Source organism: Symsagittifera roscoffensis, chromosome 7 (genome assembly GCF_963678635.1).
Source record: "Symsagittifera roscoffensis chromosome 7, txSymRosc1.1, whole genome shotgun sequence".
In the NCBI taxonomy this organism is placed as follows: Eukaryota; Metazoa; Xenacoelomorpha; order Acoela; family Convolutidae; genus Symsagittifera; species Symsagittifera roscoffensis.
Window position 1 is genome coordinate 44,022,299 of NC_087068.1, and position 26,141 is coordinate 44,048,439.

Here is a 26,141-nt window from a genome sequence, read left to right on the forward strand (position 1 = left end):
AAAAAACAATTTTCGTGTAATGATGTTTTAATGTCATTTAGATAAGTTTCTAGTAAAAATTCTGACAAAATTCATAGCTGCAAAAGCGTCTGAAAACATACTTTAAACATCAAATAGGAAATGAAAAGCAAAAAAAAAAACAATGACGACCTCCAGAGCAAACAAACAAGTTCTGTCTGATAGAGTTACGGCAACACTATCGCGTTATACTTGTATAGGAGTTTGTCCTCATCTCTTTCTCTTGCAAGCCACAATCCCGTCCTTGTTCAAGTATAACCTTCCCTCTTTCTGCATGAAATACTGCCTCAGGATACGGTAACTGTCTTCCTCGAGGTCTCCTTTATCCGGAGAACCAATCCCGATCCACCTTTTCAGCGTTTCATGCGATCATTTCTCTGCGCCCTTAGAAGATCCGAGAGTCTGTATCTCGCCTTCAAGTACCGTCTTCATGAACCTCATCTGACTATTCAGCTCATTGGCTGGTGTGTGTCTTCTTCCATCTTAACGCACCAAATCTCCGCCAACGGCTGTGTTTCTTGCTTGAACGGCTGAAGATCAGTCCTGACTACTTCTTTTTGTGACAACAGACTTATCGAACGTTTCGATACCGCTATTGTTTTCCAAATCATCTGCTGCGTTGTCAAAGGACTTTCTCACTTGGTATGAGGTAGCGATCACTATCAGGGTCCTGGGAATATTCTCTATCCAGACCCCTTGCACGAGTTTCCACTAGTAGTGTGTGGATCGCTAATTCGGACAGTTCTGATCCCGAGCTCGAATTCCTGTCTGAGTAGGTGTCAATTCCTGAGTTTCAGGGGTTGGTCATCTATTGAAGAGGTCGTGATGGAGTCCTGCACCCTCCTCCAGATCATGTCTGTGCCTTCTTCGCATCCATCTGAACTATCCGGACAAAACTTTGTTCCCCAGGTCCTGTTTTCCATCAGGAATTTTCTCGTCTATCTCAGACTCCCCGGACAAACTTTCTTGTCCCGGGTGTTGATCTTGTGATCGCTGATTTTTTCTCATCCATTCGTCTCCCCGGACAAATAGTCTTGCATCAGATTTTGTTCTACCTTTTCACCTTCCTTATCCTGGTCCACAAAGGTGACGGTTTTTCTTTTGCTTGCTGCTCCCCTGTTCTTTCTGTCCGTAAGAAGTACTGGTTAAAATCTCGTGGGGTATTGAGGATACTAGTTGCTGAACTTTTGTCCTACAATCCCTCTCATTCTCTTCGTGTTGTCGTCTGGACGGCATGGTCTTTACCTTCTCCCTAACTGTTAGTGATGCCACTGCTGCTGTCCACTCAGGGTCATCTCCTGGTCACTTCTCTTTCTAACAATCCACCCAGCATCTGCATCACTTGCGGTGTGATCTGCACCGTTTTATCCAATAATGAGAGACTGTTTATGTTCATGCGAGAGAGTTCTTGCTGGACCAGGTGTGAGCGCAGCAATAGATCCAAGGGGACCGGGGTCCCTCCTTGGACGAGGATCTTTATCTCAGCTGCTTTCTTGACAGGTAACTCAGGATGCCCTGGAATTGGATGTCCACACTTATCCAACCATCTCGTTAAAGGAAGCGCTTCATAAGTTTCCTTGTCCAGGAAACGAGAATCCCTCCTTTATTTCTGCTTGATTGGCTTGCTTCTGTTCCAATGTTTTCATAGAACTCAGTTTTCTTACTGAGGCTGTCAGCATTCTGGTGTTTATCACGCATCCTGTGCTCGATTATCATGTGGTAGCTATCCAATCTTACTATCCATCTACCAATATAACTCTGATCCATCGAGTAGGGTCTTCAACCAGGATAACGCTCTGTTGTCCACGCGTAACTTGAAGGGAGCGCTCCCCAAGTATGCACGGTACTTTTCACGAAAGTGACTACTGCAAACATTTCTGCCATGGTGCGCCATATTTCATCTCTGTGTCACTCAAGACCTTGCTGCCGTATGCAATGGGACGGAGAACCGTTCTTCCATTCCATTCTTGCTCTTGATGCAATATTCCTGAGGTGGCTACTACCGATGCGTCTGTATCAAGAACATACATGCCCTTTTCTGTAGGCATGCCTAGCACTGGCGCTTCGCACAGTTCCCGCTTTATGTTCTCGAAGGCAACTTGTGCTTCATCGTTCCATTCGAACTTCTTCCCTTTGTTGCGCATCAGCTTCTGCATCGGATACACCTTGTCCGCATATCCCTTTATGAACTCCCGGTAGTAGTTGGCAAACCCTAGGAAGCTCAGGAGCAGTGTGTCCGTTCTGGAAGCCATCCATGTCAACACTGCTTCTACTGCTTCCGGGTCCGGCATCACCCCATGCCTGTCCACTATTCTTCCCAGGTACTTGATTGAATCCATAAGGATTTCACATTTCGATGGTTTGCACTTCAAGCCTGCTCTTTTCATGCATCCAAAGACCTCACCGAGCCGATCAATGTGGTCTTCCAGGGTTGGTGTCGCTATGACCACGTCGTCCACGCAACACATCACGAGATTCCCGTACTTCTCGGTCACTCCGGTCAAAGCCTGAGCCATCAGTCTTTGAAAAGTGGCTGTTGCGTTGCACAAGCCGAAGGGCATCCTCTTCCACTGGTACAAACCCACCTCACGCGAATTCGGTCTTTTCTCTATCTTTCTTCTGCAGCGGGACCTGCCAGAAGACAGAACCCAAGTCCAATGTGGTGAAGAACTTGGCATCACCAAGTTTAGAGAGGCTCTCGTCTATTCGCGGTATCGGGTACGCATCTTCTATCGTTACCGCGTTCAAGTAACGAAAGTCGCAACAAAACCTAAGCTGCCCCCTTTCTTTTTCGCCATTACTACCCCGCAAGCCCATGGCGATTTTGAGGGTTCTATCATAACGTATTCGAGCAACATTTTTATCACGCTTCCGACTTGTGTGGCGTCATCCGTCTCGCGCCTTCTCCTTGCGGAACGGCACCTTCTTCATGTTCAATTTCGTGTTAGACGAAGTTACAGCAACCGATATCCGCCTTATGTTTTGAAAATACATCTGCGTTCCGATTTAAGACGTCCCGCAATTTTTCAAAATCTCCCTCACCTATTTTCCCTTTTAAATGTTCTATCTCTGGCAAAATCGGTTTGTCAGATTCTAGTTCATGTGACGAGGGGCGTTCCGGAAAACTCGAGCAGCTCGATAAGCCGTCGTCCGTTTCGGACTTCATTGAAAACTATTTTTGAATAGATTTTATTTCATTTATCCTCTTTAAAATTTTATTTTTATTGGCATGATAAGGACAGTCTTTCACACTATGTTTCTTCAAGTTTTGTGTCTCCTCATAGTCGGTCCTCATCGGCAAAGCGTAACCAAGCTTCTTTCCACGCTGGATTGAAACTGTGGTGTCCAGTGTGTTCAATAACACACTGACACACAGTCCGTTTCGCGTTACCGAAAAGCTCCGGCCCAAAATCACCGAACTCTGACTAATTGGATTCGATACTAAACAAACCTGTTAACTATCGCTTAACGAATTCAAATTTCTCATTCTAAAAATTGCCACCACAGCCTGTCCTGGCTGTAGTTTCACTTTTCTATCTAAAAAAATTGGTACCTTGCTTTCGTCTGTTATTATCCTATTAATTGGTTTCTTATTATACTTCCGGTCCGGGTTTCTAATCCGTATCAGACCGTTGTTCAGGTCAATCATCACGTCAAAATTCCTGACAAAATCTCTGCCTAAGATGAATTGGTCGGCGTCGTCCAAATTCTCTACCACCAGGAAGCTCATCCAAAGATCCCGTCCTCCCATGTGGAGAACCGTTTTTGGTGTTCTTACGGCTACGTAAATCGCTCCCTTAGATCTTCCCTCGTGAAGCCCATTACTTCCCAAGTTTTTATCGGCATCACACTCACTGCCGCTCCTGTGTCCAGAAGCCCTGTGACTCCGATTTTCTTTCCGTTGGTGTCGAGCAGATGAGCCGTCACATCTGCTTCATACCCAATGTGTACTGCATCTTGTTCCATCGTGGCGTCATGACCTATCCTGCGGACTTTGAGTTCCTCCTCGCCCAAATAGATCTGTCCTATTTGGTCACTATCTGTTGTTACATAAGTCCTAGTGTAGATACTGATTCCATCCACGTTCAGCATCACTTGATACGGCCCATAGACTTCCACGTAGCGTCCATGAAGTTTCTTTATGCGAGGGCCACCCGTTGTTAGTAGTGCTCGCGCAGCTCTCGACTCAGTGCGTGGCTCCACCTGCCTCAGATAATCTGCATATTTCACTCCTGATAAAGCTTCCTCATGCCTTGGATGCTTGATGTCTGCCACTTCATCCCAGAATTGCGGACAATCTGATTTAAAATGACCTTCCAAATTGCAAAAGAAACACCTCGGGCCGAGTTTCGTAATTACTTCTCTCATGAAATCCTCATGGTCAACTTCTGACGCATCTTCGTCCTCGAGGCTAAAGCCTATTGCTTTCATGCCTTGTTTGTAAGTTGGGCATGCTGACACATGATGGTCCGTTGAACTGCAATTGGCACAAGAGCGTCTCTTGTCCATATCATCCCTCGGTTTGTACCAGTTGTTCCCTTGGTTTGCTGGTCCGTTGTTAAAATTTCCATAATTGTTCTTATAATATCCAGATCTCGAAGGAGGTTTCAACAAAAGATATTCTTTTGACTTGAGCCTCAACTCCTCTGGTGTTGGCGCATTGGTTGATAGTGGTGTGTAATGCGTCGCTAGAATTGTTCGAAGTTCATAATTCTTCACACCATCGATGAATTTAGAAGCTACTGCCAGGTTCATGCTTCTGTTTGACTCATCCGGTTGGCTGCGTCTTCTAAGCATCTCCAAATCGTCTAGAAACCTGTCTATCGTCGCATTTTCTCGTTGTCTCCGTTTCTCGAAGCGCATCATTGCCTGGTGCCCCTGCACCCCCGTTCCGAAACGATTTAACAAAATTTCGAAGATTTTCTCAGCTGTATCTCGCTGATATTGCTTCTTGGCCATGACACAGTTCAGGGCTGTCCCTTCCAAGTTACTGGTAAGCGCACTGCATTCTTGTCTTTCCGATAAATCCTCTTCCTCGAAATGCAGTTTCATTACCTCTATCCAGGTATCAATACAGCCATCAGATTCGTCTTTGTAGCATCTTGGTTTCTTAAAGACTCTTCTGGACTTCTCACTGCGTTCATTGGTTCTGGATAACCTCGTCAGGAATGTCTCCAAAGACCTGTTCAGGGGCTCAAAGGCTGTGGCCATTGCCGTAGCATCTCTCGAGTGCCCCTCCTGAGTGTCATCACACCTTGTTAAGGGCTCTGTATATGGTGCATCCCTGCAATCCGAATCGCCGTAAGTGTTTCCCCCTTGGCCCACATGACTCCTCCCTGGGCTCGCATGTCTCCTGTTACAGGAATCACCTCTCCCAGTCGCATGTGTGCTTTGCGTCGGTCTTTCGTTAGAGGTATGTCTGTTCCCCGTTGAACTTGCTCTACTGTTTGGGCCCCATGTTCTATTTTCCTTGTGGCATAGCCTGATGAAATGCCCCTACCTCTAGTGGATCGATATGTTATCCTCCTTTGATGGTCATTGAAGTTCATCTTCGGCTCCCTGCTGGGACCTCCCGAGTTCGGTTCCCCTTCTTTTGGTCCACTCTTGCTGCCTAGTAGCCCTTCCAACCTATCCATGATAGCCTGAGTTCGCCTCTCCATCATCGCATCTATCTTTGTGTCAAGAGACCCAAGAGATTGCTCTTGCTGAATTCTTAACTTCTCCATGTCGTCTCTTAAGCGTAACTCTCTCCTTTCCGCTTCTCTTGTCATTCGCGACAAGTTCTTCGCTATGTGCTCGTCCGTTCTTCCTTTCAAGCGTTTTTCGCTCCTACCAACGTCTTGTCTATTGCGGTTTATTTCTTCCCGTAGACTTTCTCTTTCAATGTGAACTGCTCTTTCTAGTTCACTCATTCTTAAGGACATCTGTTCGTTCTGTTCTCCTAACTGCCCACTATGTTGTTCAAGGCTTCTTCTAATGCTGCCCCGTTATCCACTAGTGGCGTCACTAGTGGCGGTGTCACCCTGTCGTTCCCAGGTAGGTTCGTGCTGGTCGAGATTCGGGCTTTGATTCTCTGCCTCGACCTCTTTTCATTATCCACTTCAGGATCCGCTAATGCGTTGCCTAGCCCTTTGTTTCTACTCTCCCCAGCTCGCGTCTCTGAATTTGTCATAGTCGCAAAGCCTCTCGACTGGCCTGGTGTGTTTGCGTCTTTGCTTATCGTTCTCACCACACCAAATTTATCCATGGTTCCAGTCTCTCTTTCGACGTATGCCTCATTCTCCTGGGTCGAACAATTGAGGCTGACTTGAGATCCAAAGTCCACTTGCTCGTCTTCTTCCTCTTCTTCCTCCTGGGTTTCACCTTCATTTCCTGTGCCCACTCCCATGGTGAACGGAAAGATGTTTCCGAAGGTGTTCTTCATTCTTTCTGAGAACGATGAGGACGTTGTTTGTTTCTCAGTCCCGCCTGCCATCATGGTGTTGTCTGTTGGAGATCTTCTAGTCGGACCTGTTTTGTTTTGGTCTTGTCTTTATTGAAAGGCAAGTACCAGTGCAGTCACTGATTCCTAGCCTGTCTGTTAATAACCTAATACCTCTCACTATAATCTTTTCTTCTGTTTACCTAAGTCCTTTAATAAAATAATACCCCTCCGGGTTGACAAAGAACAGTACCCCTCCGGGTTGGCAAAAATAGGACCCTTCCGGATTGGCAAAATTGAGACCCCTCCGGGTTGGGACCCCTCTAAGTTAGCAAATATATGACCTCTCCGGATTGGGACCCCTCCGGTTTTGTGAAAACAAGACTCCTCCGGATTGGGACCCCTCCGAATTTGAAAAAATTTGGACCCCTCCGGATTGGGAGTCCTCTGGTTTTGTAAAAGTAGCTTTTCGGAGATTTCCTTGATTTCAACCTCTACCTCTCCGGATACGTTCTCCGATGCTATTATGCTGTTTGAATTAACTAGGAAGGGTATGTGATCCTTTCCTATACCCTTCCGGATTGAAGTTAAACTTCTTATTTGACAATTCACGCTAACGGTGAAGGGTCTTATCGCTAGCCTAATTTCGGCTCTATCGAAGTTTTCCGGTGCCTTAAGACTTCCCTTTCTTCAATAACAGCTTAAAAATGCCCTATTCGACATTGCTACCCTTTGGTAGGGGTGTAAGGGTTTTCCAAAAAATTTTTTATAAAACGTGAGGGGTCTACCCTCGCGAATTGGTGAACTTGCTAAAACAATCTCAAAAAATTTTCACGCTTATTTTTTCGAATAATTTTTGTTCCTATTAGTAAGCTCAGCTACTTTCTGATCTATTGGTACTAAGATCAACTGGATCTGTCCAGTAGTTCCAAAGTTATTATCCAAAACGTCTTTTTTCTAAAGTCAAGAAATTTCTCTTTTATAGGTTCCACCTAACTTTTTGCGCAATTCTGTTCTTTTTGATCTAAAAATTATTGATCCGAGCTCAGAAGGCCTATACTCTTTTAGTTCAATGCAAAAAAAACGATCTAAAACGCTTTACTTGAAAAAATTTGCGAAAAACTATGCTACCTGGACCCCTCCGGATTGATGAGTCCACTAAATCAAACACGTTAAGTTCGATTCCTCTGTAACCCGGAAGGCTTTCGGGAAGCGGGTTTTAGAATCTGAGGATTCACTAGTGGACGTTGTCCGAACCACTATTTTTACTGTCCTAACTCAAAATTTCAAAAAAAAATTCTGAATTTATAGTGTTCCGTTTTCTCAAAAATCACGAAAATTCGGTTTTTGGTACCAAAATAGTTCCAACCACTTCCGAACTAAACTTAACCGGTTCTATTTATTATAGTAGTGCAAATACAATGTAACACACTAATTTAGCGCTTTTTTCTTATTTCAAAAAATATCGATATCTCAAAAATCGCGATTTTTGGGGGGATCAAAATATCGCAATTTTGACCCTAAAAACCGGTCTGCTTTCTGTGTTTTTCACTGAAAAACGATATAGGAGTATTATATAGGCTATATAAGTAATAATATTAGTAATACTATAGCCCTCCGGGTTTGTTGAATATCCGAATTAAGGTGCTTAACTCGGATATTCGCAGTTCGGTGAAGGGTCACTACTGTGCAGCACTGTCGAGCCCCCCACAGATTGCTATCTTACTTTTTGTACCAAAAGGGATACAAAACTTGTTAACGATACCCAACAGTCGATTGTTGTTGTCGTTGAGCCCCTTCTTGTTGCTCCTTGTACTGCTTGCCGGATCAGTCGTCTCCCAAAACCCTTCCGAATTGAGCGCAAATCAGCTGACCCTTCCGGATTGAGCGCAATTTATCATTAACGTGCTTAAATGCTCAAATAACCCTACAGTACAAGCCTCACAAACGGGCCACAAAATTGATCGTAACGATCCTGACTGATATAAATGCCTGTAACAACAATCTATCTATCAACAACAAACGGGGGATCGGATCACATCTTGTCTGGGGTGATGATTTCTACTGATTTTTTACTTTCTTACTGTTTTTGGTTTTTTCAGTTATTTTTTATGTTTTTTTGTTTTTCTTGGGTACTATACTACTTTTTGTTTGGTTTTATATATATTTTTAAGTGTTTTTGGTCACAGACCTCTCAGGGAACGAGGTGATGGCCGATCCCCCCACCCTTCCTGGTTCGTGAATTTTCGGTCTTAACTGGGTTAAAAAGCTATTCACGGTAATCCGGAAGGCTTCCGCGTTCCGAACTACCCTTCCACCCCGGCGGTTCTGGCCTATTAAGGGCGTTAATTTGAGCATCCGCTCGGCGCTGAGTGCTCGTTAACGGTTCTGCCGGTCATGATGTTAAAAAAAGAATAACACCCAGGAGCGCCACAAAAACATCTATGTAACATTCGCCCGGAAGATACATATCGACGGAAAATAAAGCTAGGTTTTAAGACGACTGGCCAACGTCTAAACAGAGCTCTACATGCTTTTCACCGTCTCTACCAAGCCAGTTCTTTTGGTGGTCTTTTCAACATCGGGTCGACAAAAACGTTACTGTTTTCCGGCTTCGACCAGAATGCTCAAGTTAACTTAATTACATGCAGAAATAGTGAGCTCATGGCTGGGTCTCAGTATCCCCAGACCACGAGGTCACTTTTAAAAACAGGGCTACTACTATTTATTGAATTATTATTGTTTTTGCTCAGTAGATAATAATCATCATCTCCATCGAAGATGGATCAATCCTTTGCCCCAACTCCTAGCTTCTCATCCTAGTAAAATGAATTCGGATGTTAATTAAATTCAATTCAGGACATAATAGGGAAGCTAAAAGTTTATATAAAAGGCTAAGAGTTTCAGTCCCCAGACCCCTCCGGATTCTTGAATCCGGGGAAATAAGACCTCTATTTTCCTTCCGGAAGGCTGTCTTCTACCCTTCACCGTTGTTCGCAACGGCCTTGCAACTATTGTAGCGACACAATAGTAGCAACCCGGAACGGCCTCTGCTACTTCTGCTCGTCTCTAATTCCGATTCTAAGTTTTTTTCGTTGTTACCGTCGCAACTACTGTTGTTGTTGTATTTTATTTCGGCTTTTCTGCCAAAATGGCCGTTTCTGATGTTTCTCAGAAATATGACGTCATACTTCGAAAATTTAAAAATTTGAAACACCAGAATATTCTAGCCTTCACCGTTTGGCTAATCGTTCCAATAACACTGCTAATCCTTCAAAACTGCTAATTCGGAAGGCTAGCTGCTAAAATTTCGAATCTGCAGTTTCGTCCATTCTGGTCGAATGTCACATATAAAGTAAAAATTTTTAATCCTGATGATGCACAAAATGTGCAAAACGTTTGTATTAACATTTTAAATTTCTCATTTACAAATATTACTGAAATTATGTAACAACTAATTTGTAACAATTTTAAACATATAGTTAATAATTTCTGAGAGTTTTCACCTTTTTTGTATGCACTTAGTTAGACCTACATGCGTTTTTTTTTTTCAGAAGTTTTGTCAGTACAGCATGAAGTTCCACCTATTCCGTTATCTTCTCAGCCCAGAGGACCTGTTGCAATTTAAGACACACCAATACGATTGCAGAGGCAAAGGATGCATCGAGCAATACATGGATGCTGTGCGTATGATGTACTCATTTAAGTAACTGTTGATGGATCATCTCAAAGGATGATTTTCTAATGGATCTTTTTAACAACTTTTCATTCGCTTCGATATCCTTCTTCGTAAATGAATATTTCGTCGGTTCTGCAGTTGAAATATTACAAAAAACCTCGTAACCAATTATGCCCTTGATTATTTCTATTGTTCTGACCATTGAAAATGGGGGGGGGGGGGGGACTTTGTATTTGGGTGTTTTTTTCCTGGCCAAATCAGATACCGCAAATAACCATCGGATTGGGTCGAGTGATATATCATAATAATTCAGTCGTGATTTGAACGACATCAAAAGTTTTCCAAAAGACCCTTTTATCACAATCATACCATGCAGAAAAAAAAACAACACTATCTGAAAAAAAAAACGTCTTTTTTGTAATTTTTAAGACCATGGTCAGAACATTCTGTGCGACTTGAGCAGTAAACGGCTATCATTGTTGTTTTTACGCTTGAGCTCAAAACTTTTTTCGCTGAACAACTGATTTAACAGAATCACTTTACCCCTGGTTCATATGAAATCAAAAATCAGGCGTTAATTCGCGCATGTGGCGAAGAGCTAACGCCCCTGCCTATAAATACAAAAGTCAATCAATGGTTCGAATCCATTCAGGATTTTTTTGCAAGCATAAAACTGTTCCTCAGTCAATAAATTCTTGTTGGACTTATGCCTGTTTTTTTTGTTGGCTTAGTTGCCGGAGCACCAAATTTGCCTAAGTTTTGATGTTTTTTGATTTTTCTTATGATTATTAATGTTCATTAAAACTTTTGATAGTTTTTTTTTGTAAATTCACCGAATGTTCTTGCACTTGCCGCCGCTGTCGATACGCCACTGATTGGATATAGATATCATCCATACCCTTCATATTATTTTTCCGACCAGTGAAAGTGGGAAGGGACTGTGTATTTGGGTGTTTTCTTTAAATTTTTTCTTTTTGTTTTCGACGCAAAATTAGTTGCCACAAATAATCGTCAGAAAGGGTCGAGTGATTTATCATATTAAAGCCCTTGCAGTTGTGGTTGGAAGCCTATTTAAAATTTCCTAAAAATCTCCGCAGTGTAGAGAAAAACCGGTTTAAAGTTTATGACTTTCATAATTGTTAATTGGTTCAAACCAATGAGACACAAATTGTATCCATTTAAAACCATATAATAGTCGGCTATTTTTGTTTAGTTTGCAGCGAGAGTAGTGGTTCCTCGAATTCCGAAATGGGTGGCACCAAATATGATTACATTGCTGGGCTTTATCATTCATAGCATTGCAGCTGTGAATGTCATCCTCAACGACAGGGCCTCTTTTGCATACTTAGTGAGTAGATGATTCTTTTTCAAATAATCTATTGTTGATTTAAATGCGGGCTTCACTATCTCGCTATGTTTAAGCCTTTTCAACGTATTATTTTCATGTTTAAGCTATATCGTATGTTGCCAGGGGTGTTCAAAAGATTATTGTATACAAGATTATTGTCAATAAATATATATCGATAATCTATTTTTTGGAGCTAAACATTACAATAATCTATTGTTGACTAACAATAATTGTGACTTGTTGCCTCGATTATTGTCTTGGGATTCGTAGCCAATGAATGTGGGCCTATTTACGGAAAGGAGTGACACATTCAACCAAAATAACGTCGTTTCAGATTGTTTAGTCGAGCAAAAATGATTTTTGACGACTACCGTAAAAAACTCGAGCCTGTCAACCTTTGTGATATGCGTTGCGATATCAAATTGAAAACAAGTTGGAATTCAATACTTTATTTAGAAGATTGAATTTAGATTTTCTCTTTTCTTTGTTTTCTTATGTACTGAGAGATAGATCGTTGTTAAGTACTCTGATCTCTCACTTAGTCTCAGTGTCATCACTTATGTATGACCTTGAGCGTACCATAAAATAATGATTTAACACCAGAGGTTGGCTGTACATCCGTATAGTGAGTACTGCTACTGCAGTAGCGGTATGACAACCTTGAAGCGCAATTGTTCCTTTTTGTAAACAAGCAACTCTGGGATATTAAAGTTGTATCCGATTTGGTTTGAAAAATAAAATTTTCAACAATAATCTTTTTTTGTTCGAAATATTCCAAAGATTATTTAGATTATTTATTTTGTCAGCTCAAAAATATCGATAATCTATTTTGAAACTGCAATATAATCTATATCGATAACTGAACACCCCTGTATGTTGCAATGATTAAGATTTTTTTTTCGATTTTCCTGTTTGAATTCAGTGGTTATTCCACCGAGTGTAAAACAAGCAGCCCAATAGTGTGACGTTGTCGGGATTTCCCAAGAGGTTACGAATTTGGCCTCCAATTCAGGATGCTCAAATCCTTTTAGTGTACGAGATAACGATTTTTGTGATTTTTTTCCAAAAATTTTTCAGAAAACACAAATTACAAAACAATTTACAAAACTTGAAATTCCCAACCCTGTAGTTGGGCGCTGTCAGAGTACTCTCAAGGACTGCGAATATTGTCTCCAAATGTGACGGCTCAAATCCTTGTAGTTTTCGAGATATGACGTTTTTTGTGATTTTCAAAAAATTCTCAGGAAACTTAAACGAAATTTTTTTCTTCAAAATTTGGAATTCCGAACCCTCTAGTTGGGGTCTATCAGAGTTCTCTCAGGCTTTGAAGCCTTGCCACCAATTATGACTGCTCTAAACCTTGTAGTTTTCGAGATATGACGTTTTTTGTGATTTTTTTTTCTAAAATTTTCAAAAAACGTGAATTAAATTTTTCTTCAAAATTTGAAATCCTCTACCCTGTAGTTGGGTGCTGTCAGAGTACTCTCAGGGGTTGCGAACCTTGCCTCTATTTATGACTGCTCAAATCCTTGGAGTTTTCGAGATATGACGTTTTTTGTGATTTTTTCAAAAAAAATCGAAAATTTGGACGAAATTTTATTTTCTTCAAAATTTCAAACTCTCAACCCTGAAGTTGGGGGCTATCAAAGTACTCTCTGATATATATTAAATTTGAGGGGGAAGCGCGCTCCTAAAAACGCTATTTTTTGGTCAAAATTTTCCGAAAAGTGCCTAAAAACGCCTTTTTGGCCTGTTTTTCACAAAATTTTGCATGCGGCGCGGAAAATTTGACCAGAACAGGGTCTTTTTTAGTGATTTGGAAGAGCTGGGAAAATCAATTTGGTCGACTTAAAAAAAGTTCGACAAATTTTTTTTGAAAATCCGCCCCCTCGAGAAAACCCTAGATCCGCCGCCCCTGTATGTTAATTCTTGTTTCAAACATCAGATGTGACCGCTGTGAACTACTTTTGAGTGCTGTGAATATATATTCAATCTAGAACGGGATGATTTGAACAGGAATTAGTAAAGAAGAAGCTTCCAGTAGAAGACCATAGAGTTTTTTTGAACTAATTATTTAAATCATAGTCAAAATGACATTTTTCTAGATATCGGAAGCCAACAGTATTTTCTACATGATTTCACTGTTCATATACGGGGTGTTGGATTCTGCTGATGGTGCACAAGCTAGAAGAATTGGCTGCTCCACGCCTATGGGCGAACTATTTGACCATGGAATGGACGCTATCACAATGGGTAAGTGGGTGGCATATAAACCAGCCAAAGGTGACATATAAACCAGTCGGTGGCAAATAAATCAGTCGAAAATATTGAGCTGCTAAGAAATAACAGCTACGAAGTAAAATTCATGGAACAGTTGGAGGTACTCACGTAAGGGCTTGCTGAAATTATAACCCTTACAATGAGAGTTTTGCAATCGAGTTCTTCACTTTTTTTCTAGTTAAAAACAGTCCACAGAATTCTCACATGAACTTGCTTTATTTTAACTTCAACTTCGTTGAATGATTCTTTTATTTGGCCTAGAGGTAACGGCAATGCTTAGAAAACGGCCAGGGGTTAGAATCCAATGAAACCTGCACGGATGACTCTCCTACCTCAGGAGGCAGGGATTCGACCACCTGCCGGCCCAAAAGGTCCCCCCTTTGTACTATTTTGATTTTGAAATATCCAAAAGGCGCCAATATATACTAATTTTGAGGGGGGAGTGCGCGCCAAAAAAAAAAACACAATTTTTTGGTCAAAATTTTCCTAAAAAATTGCCTAAAAACGCCTTGTTTGGCCCGTTTTTCAAAATTTTGCCTGCATTGCAGAAATTTCGGCCAAAACAGGGATTTATTACTGCTTTGGGAGACAATCAATTCGGTCGACCGAAAAGAAAAGGTGACAAAAATTTGGACAATTTTTTGAAAATCCACCCCCCGCCCTCGAGAAAATCCTAGATCTGCCCCTGATAGCAACTGTTCTCGGCTTTATTTGTGGCTAGTGTTTGAGTTAGACTAAGCGTCCGTGGCTGGTGCAATTTTTAGGTTGTAGTATGTCGAAGGTTCGAGTCCGAGACCTCGCCGAATTTTTACTAATTCGGACCTATTTTTACTTTTTATTGCTCGTGTTGAAACTCAAGAGCTGCTTTTTGTCGTGTTCTGGCTAGTGTTTGCAAAGCGCAGTTGTGTCTGAATTCCCAGAGGAACACAAATTTCGTTTATCCAGTGTTCTTTTAACCGGATAACTTAAGAAGAATGTGCCAATCATAAACAAATCGTGAACTTGAAAGAGCTTTAACGTGATTACCCTAGTGATAAGCAAGGGTATTGCAATCGGGTGCTAGATTTTTTTCCTAATCACAAAATACAGGATGAACGATTTTTTGGTCTACTCTACTTGGATCAATGGACAGAAAGACGGAGAGCTTTTTTGAGTAGTTTGAGGAGCAAACAAATTTTATCTGTTTTCAGGGAAGTTTTTTCGGAGCAACGTGTTTTTTTTTCGGAGCCACACGTATCTGCTCAAGAGTTGTTTGTCGGCTTTGTTACCGCTACATAAGATTTGTTTCGATGCTTATTTGACAATTAAATTTCTTTGTGGGATTTTTTAGACAGGCATTTATTCAAGACAAATTTAGGAAAGTTTTTGTTGGATCAATTTTTATATTTTTTTCTACTGCTTTCATTTTATTTTCGCCGCTTAGTTTGTCCTGCTAACTTGGGTTTTATTGTATGTAGCGCAATACTTCGCTTCTCTTTGTAAGTTTTCTAAAGGTGCAGTTAATTCAATGTAAGATTTCGGGTATTTTTACAAATTTTGTACTTTGTTTCGAAAAAAATTTTCACTAAGTTTTTTTGTTCAATTTTTCATTCGTTTTTCTATCGCAAGATTTGTCATTTGTTTTTCTCTCGAATTTGGCCTAAAGCTCTGCTTCGCCTTTGTGTATATTTTGTCTTCGAAATTCGAAAAATGTCCACCAAAATTCAAATGTATATATATTTTTTTTGGTTTCCGTGAATTCTTCCCTTCTCTTCTTTCTTATATCTGTTGCCTATATTTTATGTTCTGTTGGTTTTTTCGGCGTAGTTTCCCAGCACCGACGACGTTTACCATCGTAAATTGCCTTTTCTAACTTTGTGAACACAGCAAATAATTTAGTTCCATAATTTTTGGGGAATATTTTTGTGCTTTTTACCCTTGCAATAAGCAAGGGTATTGCAATCGGGCACTAGCCTTTTTTCTGTAAATATTTTTGGTCACAAACTCTCCAAATTTAGAAGATCTACAGTTTCACCCAAGTTTCATATTTCATAGCTCTAGATTTTGGTCTTGAGTTACTGTGTTTAGACTTAATGAGCTACTGGGTCTGCAGCTGAAAACTTTTCTGATAAAAAAGATTTTTTTGTAGACTTAATTGATTTCGTCCTTTTATTTGTCAACTTTCAATTCAACTTTGAAGAACATAGCTATATTTCATGGATTTTTTGTTTTTAAACTTAAATTTACGGTTTGAAGAAAAATTTTAAAGCTTTTTTTAGTTAGTTTTTTGAACAATTTCATTTTAAATCTATTCGCACAGAGTATTCTTTTACTGTCAATCTTTTTCCAACCAGAGTTTTTTTGCTTTTTGTCGTCTTAGTTCTCGTAGCCCAAATTCTTTTGTTAGATTCCAGTCTATTTTTTGCAAAATGAAAATGGTCGGCTATTTTAGGTTTTTTCTATCTGACTATTTTTATCGGCTTAGTTCCGACAGAATGGACTCTTTTGATAATTTTGTTCCGGTTCATTTGGGCTTTTTTGCAACGATTTTTTGAAGTTTTTTTTTGAGTTTACTGGTAAGCAAAGACTATGATATGCAGGCAGTTTAGGTTAAAAAGTGCAGATATGAAGTAAAAGAAACGTCTCACACTTGTCCTACATAGGTAGATGGATGAGTTTTTTCCAAATACTCATTTGAGTCTGGCTTTTAATTTTTTTGGTTGATGCGCAACTGTCGAATTTTTAGTGATTGTTTTTTAATGTTTTTTTCCCGCGTGATTTAAATGAACTTGCGAGAGCAAGTGTATAGCAACCGGTTACAATTTTAGTGCAAAAGATCTAGTTGAGCATATTTATGTTTTTACCTACCCGTTCTATTCGTTTTTTTTTTGTATCTCAGTTGTACACTTGCCAACTGTTTTTGTGTATTTTTTCTCTTGTTTTTTTTAAATTTAAAGCTTTGGTTTTCTTGAAGTTTTTCGGCATATGTTATACGGCTTTGCAGCCTCAGATAGCGTCATTTGTTTGGTAAATAAATAGTCAAAGGCTTTTATGATCAGTGTTACCGGCTTAGGTACCCTTTTGTCAGTTTTGTTATTATGCTAAGTTAAGGCCGTCTATTGTTCTTGTTAAGTTGATTTTCATACGACAAAAATTGTGATGTGAGAGTTTTAGACGCATTTTTATCGCAATTTTTCTCGAGTTTAACGTCGGCTTGTTTTTTGTCGGCTGGATCACCATGCTGAGTTTGTATCGTAATGTTCAGCGTCGCCGCTACGACTGAATTTTTTTCAGCTTAATTTTCACCTCGTTTTTTTGTACGTCACTCAGTAGGAGCTGGTTGAAAGTGCTTGTAGGATTTGGGAGTTGCGTGCTTGTGGGTAAATATTTGAAATAATTTTAGCTTGTCCTTTTTTGCGAAATATCGATCTTGTGTTTTTTCGAGAAATAGTCATTGTAGGTTCTGGTCTTTTTTGATTCCAGTGCCTAATATAGACTGATTTGAAAGGCTTTAAAAATCTTGGCGTACCGATAGATAATTGAGTTTATTTATTGTTGATATGTATCAATTTTGCACATTGTTGTTATCAATTTTGTTGATTTTTTTTGCGTGTGTGCTGAACAAGGTCTCAATTCCAGCTATCAGCCAAAGATTTAAAAAGATCTTCAAAGTGTTTTTGATCTGCGGGTTTTCGTTTTCACAAGATTTTGTTTAAAAAAGTTAATGTTTGTTTCAATTTTTAAGAATTTTTGACTACTTTTGATTTGAGCTGTTAAAAATATGAGACCTTTAAACAAAGTTTTCAGGTTGTCCGGAAGCATGATTTCATTCTTTTTCAATTTGATAGTTTTTAAAAGTAATGAACGTGGTAAAGGCTCTTATATAGGTATTGCTGGTTTTTTTTTCCTGGGAAAATCTCTTACTGTAAATGTGCATTTATACATATTGATGCATTTGTGAATGCACTTGGGTATATATGCAATTTTTGAGTTCAATTGAAGTTCATCTTAAAAGTGACTTAAATAGCACTCCAGATGCGAACGTGGAAATGGCGCGAAAAAAAATGTGAACGATTTCTAGTTTCGAAAATGGAATTTAATTTTTAGATTTATAGCGGAATAAAAACTTTACCTATTGATCCAGTTTTCTCTAGTTGGGTTCATGTTATCAGAAAAGCGCCAATATAGATTGTTCCAGAAATTCAAAGAGCTTAAAGGGCATCTATTTTTTCTTTGAAAATCGAAAGTTGAGATTTTTTCAAGAAAGTCAGTGTTTTTGTTTTATGTTTAATTGCGTTCATTACCCTTTTCCAATCTTCGATTGGCTAGGTTTTGTTCTATCTGTCATTTTAAACATAGTTCATCCACCTTTGACAATTTATATTGTTTAGTTCGAGAAAGATTTTTACTATGAAGCACATAAAAATGAATCGCCTGCTGTTCATCTTGCATTTCGGCTTTCTGTTCAGTTTTGCTAAATAAGCGATTTAACAATAACGGAGCTAAAAACGCTAGAAAAATAAATCAATGCTAGAAACGCTAGAAAATTAGATCAATGCTAGAAACGCTAGAAAAATAAGATGATTGTTCGAATGGAAACAAACTTGTCCTTAGTGTTGATAAAGTAGAAGTTATTGTTTTAGAAGATAATATCTTAGAAAATATTATTTATAGACAAGGAACAATTTCCGCTTAGGAACTCGCTATGTATCTTGAAGTAAAAGTAGACTTTTTTTCAGCTGAATTGAACAATTTTTTGAGAGAATGGCTGTTGCAATTAAGTTAGTTCACTGCGTGCGACTTATGGTACCGCTAGAAACAAGAATTATGCTTTTCAGATTGAAATTTTTTTGCATTTAGCTTTTAGTAAGCATTTTCAAAATCTACCTATATCTCAAATTAACTGACCAATTAGACAATTTAACCGGGGAATTAAAGTGTGCTATCTCCGTTGAAAATATGTCAGGAAGAAAAGAAAGTTGGGCCGTCGGAACACGAGTTCTACTTATCAAGTTTTACCAGCGGAAGTATTCATTACCCACCATTGCCTGACTAGAATGTTTCTAACATCTTATGACATGAAATTATCAGGCAGTGTCTATAGCAGAGTAGCTTTGAACTTAAACGAACCTAAAAAATAAATAAGACACAATAGATTCCTAAAAACAAATTGAGGAAAGAAATCTGTAGCAAACATTAGTTGCAATTTATTGAACAATTTAAACGTAAAGATAAAAAAGTTAAATCTAAATAAACATTTAAATTTGAATTTGAAAAGTTTTAGTTAGACATACAGGAAAAATTTCCTATTGTCAGATCCATTAGTACATTGCAAGATTGGCTTTATGTTAATATTAGTTTTGTTATAATCATTTTCGTAATCATAAAAAGTTATTGTTGTATAATTACATGCCGGTGTAATTGTGGATTTTTAACTTATTATGATCAATTTGTTTTGCATCAGCCTGTATTTTCAACCAAAGCGTTGTTTTGAATTTGCATGTTTGTGAAAAACATTTAATTGTATTTTCATTTGAGTCATTCATTTTTGACTAACATGAATTTTTTTACTAACTCAGCTTATTCGCTGTGTACAAATTTCGGCTGGTTTTTAGTAGTAGTATTGAAATAATTACCTCTAAGAGGAATTTACAAAAATAATACAAACAAAGACCGAAAGATAAATTAGGAAATACAGCGTACAATAGCACCGTGTTGGCGATAAACAGGTGCGATGGACCCAAATATAGTATGTTTTATTTCGGTTCATTTCAGGCTTGGTAGTGTTGTCTGTTTGTTCGCTACTGCGCTTCAGCTACTTCAAAGTGAGGCTGTTCATGTTCTGTCTGGGCGGAAACTTCCTTTTCTTCCTCACTCACTGGAGGTCATTCACCTTCGGACATCTTCAGTTCTCAAAGTTAGTGGAACAGTTGATAATAAAGATTAAACAGATGTTCCAGCTAGCAGAAAGTATTCCGACTTGTTATTGTTGTCAAAAAACCAAAAGCAAATCGAAACCATGTAATAGATCCTTCTCATCCCTTGGGCCGTCCGAACAAATATTTAAATTGTCTTCAATTGATTTTTAAAAATGTAAAAGGACAAATATAAAAGAGAACAAATCATCATTTGAAAGAGTGGCATTTAATTGAAACGTAGCCTTTTTCAAAGCAAGAAGGATCAACATTGGTAATTGTAAACAAAGCAAGGTGGAAAATTGTCCGGTACGAAAACTCAATTGGAATTTGTTGGTCAATTGAGAAAATTGCTGAAGCTCTTGTTCGATTTCGATCTTTTGCTCGATTTCAAGCAGTTTGATTTTACTATTTTATGCTTTCAGGGTTGATGCCGTAGAAGGTCAGTTCTTCGTACAATTCCTGTTCCTCATGAATGTCCTGTTGGGCTTTGACTTCTTCTGGTTTGAACTGCCGACTCCTTCCTTCATTGACGAATTCCTCTTGAGAAGAATGGAAGTGGCAGACGTGATCTTCTTCGCCCTGGTTGTGTTTTGCACCATCAATATCGTGACACAGGTGTACGAAATATGCTTTGTCAATGGACGAATCACTTACGCTGTAAGTCGTATTTTATGTTTAAGAGTGAACTTAGTGAGTATCGGTCTTGGTGATTTTTAATGGTTTTTTTTTCAGGAAAAAGTTTGTTCACGCTCAATGTTGATTTTTCGCGGTTGACTTTTCATTTTTTTCAGATTTTTTTGTTAAAAGCAAGGCAAAATAAACTATCGAACAGCAAAAAAAAAGTTGACGAAAAACGTGATCGACTTCTAATTTCGTAAAGGGAAGTTAATTATCAGATTTCCCAGCGAAATAAAAGTTAAACCTATTGATTCAGTTTTCTCAGATTGGGTAAATTTTGTTCTACAAATTCAAATAGCTTTTAGGCCCTCTGTTTTTTCTTCGAAATCCAAAAGTTGAACGTTCTCGAAAAACAAGTCAGTTTTTTCTGTTTCTTTGCGTTCATTACTCTTGTCCAACTGCCAGTTGGCTATGTTTATTTTTTTTGGTGCTGATGAAAGTGTATTTGGTTTTGAACAAGAGTAGCAAGTTGATTTCAAATAGTGAAGATTTTCCCTAATAGCACTGAATTTCCTTGATGTGCAAATAGCTTGAATTTTCGCGGTGCGACCTTTGGTTTCTTTTTAAGTCAGTTCATTTCCTTTCTTAAAAAGAAGGCAAATTCTATTGTTGAACAGCAGAAGTGTTAAGGTAATTAAAAACGTGAATGAATTCTAGTCTCATAAATCGACGTAATTTTGTGAATTCCCAGCGAATAAAAATTTCCCATTGCTTCAGTTTTCTCTAAATAGGTTACTTTTAAGAAAAAAATTCAAATCATGAACCATTCTTGAAATTTAAAGGGCTTCAACGTGACGTTTTCCTCTTGAAAGTCCAATGTTTCAAGAAATCAATCATTTGTTCTTCTTTCGAAAATCGAAAGTTTCAAGCAATCAATCTTTTTGAATCAGTTTTCCATGGGTTCTTCCACATTTTTCCAACTGTTTGTTGACGTTTGATTAGGTTCGATTAGAATAAAGCTCAAAACTGAATGTAAACTTAAACGGTTTTGAGAACAGACAGGGCGTTTAGTTCAAAAATTTTGGTCCGAAAAGTCGCTCCCCGCTATGAATCAGTCTGAAAAACAATTTATCAGACCAGTTGTTTTCGACGCAGAACTCTCTCTAAATAAAAATGTTGTCTTTTTCTCGGTAAAAACGTTGCTAATAGAAATCCTCCGCTTGCATTATTAGTGTTCAAGCTCCAGCTACTTCTTTTTTTGCCTGTTCAGCTTAAAAGTAAAGCTCGTGCTTGGACTGGGAGAGAACCTAAATTTGATTCCGGCCAGGAGCAGACTTATTTGCAAGTTGAAAGTTTTCCTGGGAAAATGTATTTTTCGGGTTATCTGCTTGTTTTTCTGCTTATTTTCCTGAGCATGTGTTTTTGGCTTTAAGAGTTTTTAATAACTTTTATCAGAAGTCATTTTCCTTTATTACTGTAATTTCTAAATTTACCAGCTGTGGTTTTCATTTTTTTCAAAGTTCATTTTCTACGCTTTGGGAGGGAGGCTTCAAATTTCCGAATTTCTCAATTGAATTCAGTTAAGTTTTTCGAGCTTAGTAACGGATGCGTTAGCGTTGTCTGAATGTTTATATAACGCCGGTGATTATTTTTCTCGACATGTTTTTCCCAAATCGAACTTCATTCGAGACAAACATGAAAAGTTTTTTGACATTTTTGAAAATATTTTTTGGCATTTGTCTCAGTTTCTGTCGACTTGATTAAAATGATATGCTTGCTTTACAGCATTCAATTTCTTGAAAGTTTAACTACTGGCGGAGTACTAATTCCTACAGGGTAGTTTCAGGGGGACTTTTTGAAGTTTTTTACATAGTAAGTTTTTCCCGGCTCAACTGGTGTCTGCTCAAATATTGTCTGCCTTGTTTCCGCTTCGTAACTTCGACTAAAAAATACCCTTCTATATTTAAGGTTTGGGGCTCAATCCAAAGAGCGGGTTGTAGGAAGCCCCTTTGCATATGCGACTACGCCCAAATTTTTTTTTTAAAAATGATAAATTATGGTCCTCGGAAAAGTCAAAAGTTTTGATTTTTTGACCGATTTTTAAACGTTTTTGATTTTCTCGAAAACTACCCGGCCAAAACTAGATTTTTGGGTTCAATCGAAATAACAGGTTGGGTGACTCTCTTCTATATAAGCGGCTACGCCCAATTTTTTTAAAACAAAAAAGTTTTGGCTCTCGGAAATGTCAGCTCTCTGATTTGTTGACCCTTTTTAAATCTTTTTGTCGATAATTATCCTCCCAAAACTGATATCATAGGTTTGATCGACCCAACAGGTTGTTGAAAGTTTAACTTTATAATTTGCTACGCCCAGTTTTTAGAAAAAAGTTATGACCTTTAAACAAGTGAAAGTTGCAAAAATTGAACCATTCGAAAATACGGTTTTGGGATTCTTCCCTTTTTTAGCGGTCACGACCTGCGTTTAGCAGAAAAAAGTTTGACTGTTTTATAGAAATTTTTTGATTTTTTTTTTTGAAATATCCTATCAAATCTGATATGAAATTTTCAATCGACTGAAGCGTTTGCGTGAGTTTTTTTCCGCAGAAGCTTCTACTTCTTAATTTTGTGTAAGAAAAAGGCTAGGTTTTTGGAAAAAATCCAAAATCTCAAAAATTTTCACTCTTCTCACTTAAGTTGAGACACAACTAAGGTTTTGGACAAAGTCTAATTTTTGAAATTACGCATTTCGTCCCGCATCAGTAACAAATTCAAAAAATATTAAATATTTTCCTCCAGCTTTAGCTGAGCCCTAGGTGTCCTTCATCGAGAGGTTCGAAAAGTTTGGTTCACCTTGTTTTTTTCGACTCTTGCTTTTCGACTCATTTTCATGCTTTTTATGATTGTGTTGTATCGCAAGTCTCTGAGTTTCGAATTTCGTTTTTTTTTTTGCTTTGGCTTTAAACAAATAACATTAATAAGCATAAATATGCCAGAATGATTGAATTTTTCTCTTGGGCGCCCGATTTATGTTAATGTGTTCTGAGAGTGTGTTGTTTAGGGCTTGAGAACGTACTCGCCGCTGCCGTGGCTGTTGACTGTGATTGTGTTGGCATTCGTCAACTATCTGCTGGTGTCCTACTTCATCTACGACTACATACCCCAGTTCTTCACCATCACTGTCATCGCACCCCTCGTCAAACTGTCCTGGACTGTAATCATGTGCTACATGGCCAGGTAGAGTTTTTTGTTCCGGGTACTCTTACTGGGTAGAAAAGAACTTGGCGTAGGGCATTTTTTTTATCTAGTCATTTCGGGAAAGCTATTAAAAAAACTCGTGGGCTTACTTCTATAGTAAAGCCTTCTCAGCCATAGTATGGCCTCCTAAAAGAGATTTTCTCAGTGTCGAGAAAAACTCAGTCGTTGCTTAGTGGACGGGAGAGTATGCTCTCAATTAATTCCCCCATGATTTTTATTTTATTTTGCTATAAATATTTCATTATTGCAGCTCATTACTTAATTTACTTGCCCCTCACCTATCTAAAAAAATAGAAATTTTGGAAATGTGAAAAAAATGGGTCATGATGGTTTTTTGTTTCGTTTTCTTACGGAAAGTATAATTTTTCTCGGTTTGACTTATGATTTCTTTTAAAATTCAGTTAATTTCCTCTGTTTACACTTGCGAAGCAAAGTGTATTAGTACGAACGTTCTTTATTTGTTCCAACCTAAGTCGCTTTACAGCTTTTTGATAGCATGTGCTTTGACATTTGATTAGTAAAAAGTTAACACAGCTGATGCATTTTAAATTCATCAAATGAACCGAAAAAAGTTTCAAACAGCAGTACAATGACAAAAAGTTCGAGGATTATTTCACTTTTTCTTATTTCACTTGATAGAGCTGCTTTTTGTTCGTGTTCTTGCAAGTGTTCGCGAAGCACAGCTTCGCATCTGTGTAAAAGGAAGGCAAACTCCACTATCTAAAAGCTCACGATCACGAGTTTTCAAGGGAGTATAGAAATTATCTATTGATGCAACTTTCTCTAAATTGAATAACATTAAGTAAAAAGTGCCAATCATAAACAATTCTTGTTAACGTGATATTTTTTCTTCCTTCGAAAACTGAAAATTATAAGCGATGTTTTTTTGCAAACGGCACTGTCTGAAAATTCTGTTGCTCTTGCTCAACTTCTAGTTATCCTGAATTTTTGAAGAGTTATCGACGGAATACGTGGAAGGACGGAGTTTTTTAGTTAATCACACAAAAAGAAAAACATTATTTATATATAAACGTAGATTATCATCAGCATTATTCACTAGACTTTATTTGTAGCTGAAAATTCTTTGTTTGATTTGTGAAATGCACGCAAAAACGAATCCTTTTTGTTCCGACCATTGAAAATGGGGAGAGACATTTTCTATTTGGGTGTTTTAGTTTTTTTCTTTTGGGTGTTCCACGCAAAATCAGTACCACAAAAATTGGAATGTGTATTAAATTCCTTTCAATCGTGATTCGAATTAAATTTTCAAAAAAAATGTCCCAGTGTCGAGAAAAACTGGTTACATGTCGAGAAAAACGCTCGTTATATGGAAATTTACTTTTTTTCAGGCTAAACTAATTGATTTATTTATAATGAAAACGAGTTTTTTGCTTTTTCATTTAGCGCTTATTCGAACAAAAGTATTTACAAAAAAAATTAAGATAGTGCAAACAAAAACTTTTTTTTTAATTTTAAAAAATGTTTTTGTTTATTCATTTTTTGAAGACAAATGTCAATCATGCCTATTTCACTAATCTATTAAGCGATCGTATAGTTCTCAATTCACACCACGCGCTAAAAACGACACTACTTTGCTGAAACGTAAAACAAAACTTTTTTCTATTTTTTTTAAATATGGTCGGAACATGATTTGCTACTTGCACAGCAACTGGCTATGCTTGTTGGTGTTCGGGAGAACTTGAAAAACCAAAATAGTCTTTCTCAAAGAATAATAATCTTCTGTAATAGGTCAAAGAGCTAGCAAGCCGAAAACATGATTACCATTACAACAAGCCGAAAGTAATATTGTTATGCAACATAGCGTATTATAGTCACTGTTTTTGTGTAATTGTTACGTAATTATGATGTAATTTCGGCTTCAAGATATGGATATTTGTTTCTGGTGTCGTCAAAATGAGCTTCAATCAGTTTTCATTTGATTCCTTGACCAAAAAATTAAGTAATTTTGAGAACACCGTATAATTTAAAAAAAAATAGAGAACAAATATGTATTTCTGTTCTAGATGTGCAGTGCCCGCATTTGATGTCTGTGTGATTCCATCGATCGTCTTGCTAATGTGGTTCATCTTCCTCAGAAACGGCCTGTTCATGGACTACATTACACGACCTAACTTGGTCTTAAATTCCCTATGCGTGAGTCAAATGAATAATATCGAATAGCTCCTTGGCTATCCAGAGTGTTTGTTTTCGTTTTTCAAGTAGCATGTTCTCAACTCTAGCCACGATTGTTATATTACCACCTGGGGCGGATTTAGCGCCGCTCCCTTTAGCACTTCGCCTATAAAACATTGCATATAGAACATAAACCTTGAATTTTTGGTCGACCAACAGGAAAACTTTTTCAAGACGTCTGTAAATTAGAATTTTGAGAGAGGCTCGTTCGAGAACATTTTGTCTGCGATTTGAAATTCCATCCCTAAAATGAAGGAAAATTAAGTGCTGCAATAACGAAAATGGCTCAAAAAACGTGAGTGACTTTAAATTTTAAATTACAAGTTTAAAACTTTTAATTTGAATAAAAAAATTACTTTTTGGTCTGGCCCTGTTTTCTCTATTTGGGTTAGTTTTATGAAAACAGTGAAGACAAACTCCTCTATCGAACAGA

General features: G+C 38.2%; 1 protein-coding gene across 1 annotated transcript in view; it reads left to right on the forward strand.

Moving 5' to 3' along the window:
* LOC134852144 (choline/ethanolaminephosphotransferase 1-like) overlaps positions 1-26,141 on the forward strand; it is a 109,996-nt gene that overhangs the window by 79,636 nt on the left and 4,219 nt on the right. The window contains exons 2-8 of the mRNA XM_063868440.1: positions 9,992-10,122; positions 11,332-11,466; positions 13,572-13,719; positions 19,501-19,642; positions 20,066-20,300; positions 23,319-23,494; positions 25,540-25,669. Of these exons, the coding sequence (XP_063724510.1) occupies positions 10,012-10,122; positions 11,332-11,466; positions 13,572-13,719; positions 19,501-19,642; positions 20,066-20,300; positions 23,319-23,494; positions 25,540-25,669 (1,077 nt within the window). The 5' untranslated portion in view covers positions 9,992-10,011. The remainder of the gene's footprint in view (positions 1-9,991; positions 10,123-11,331; positions 11,467-13,571; positions 13,720-19,500; positions 19,643-20,065; positions 20,301-23,318; positions 23,495-25,539; positions 25,670-26,141) is intronic.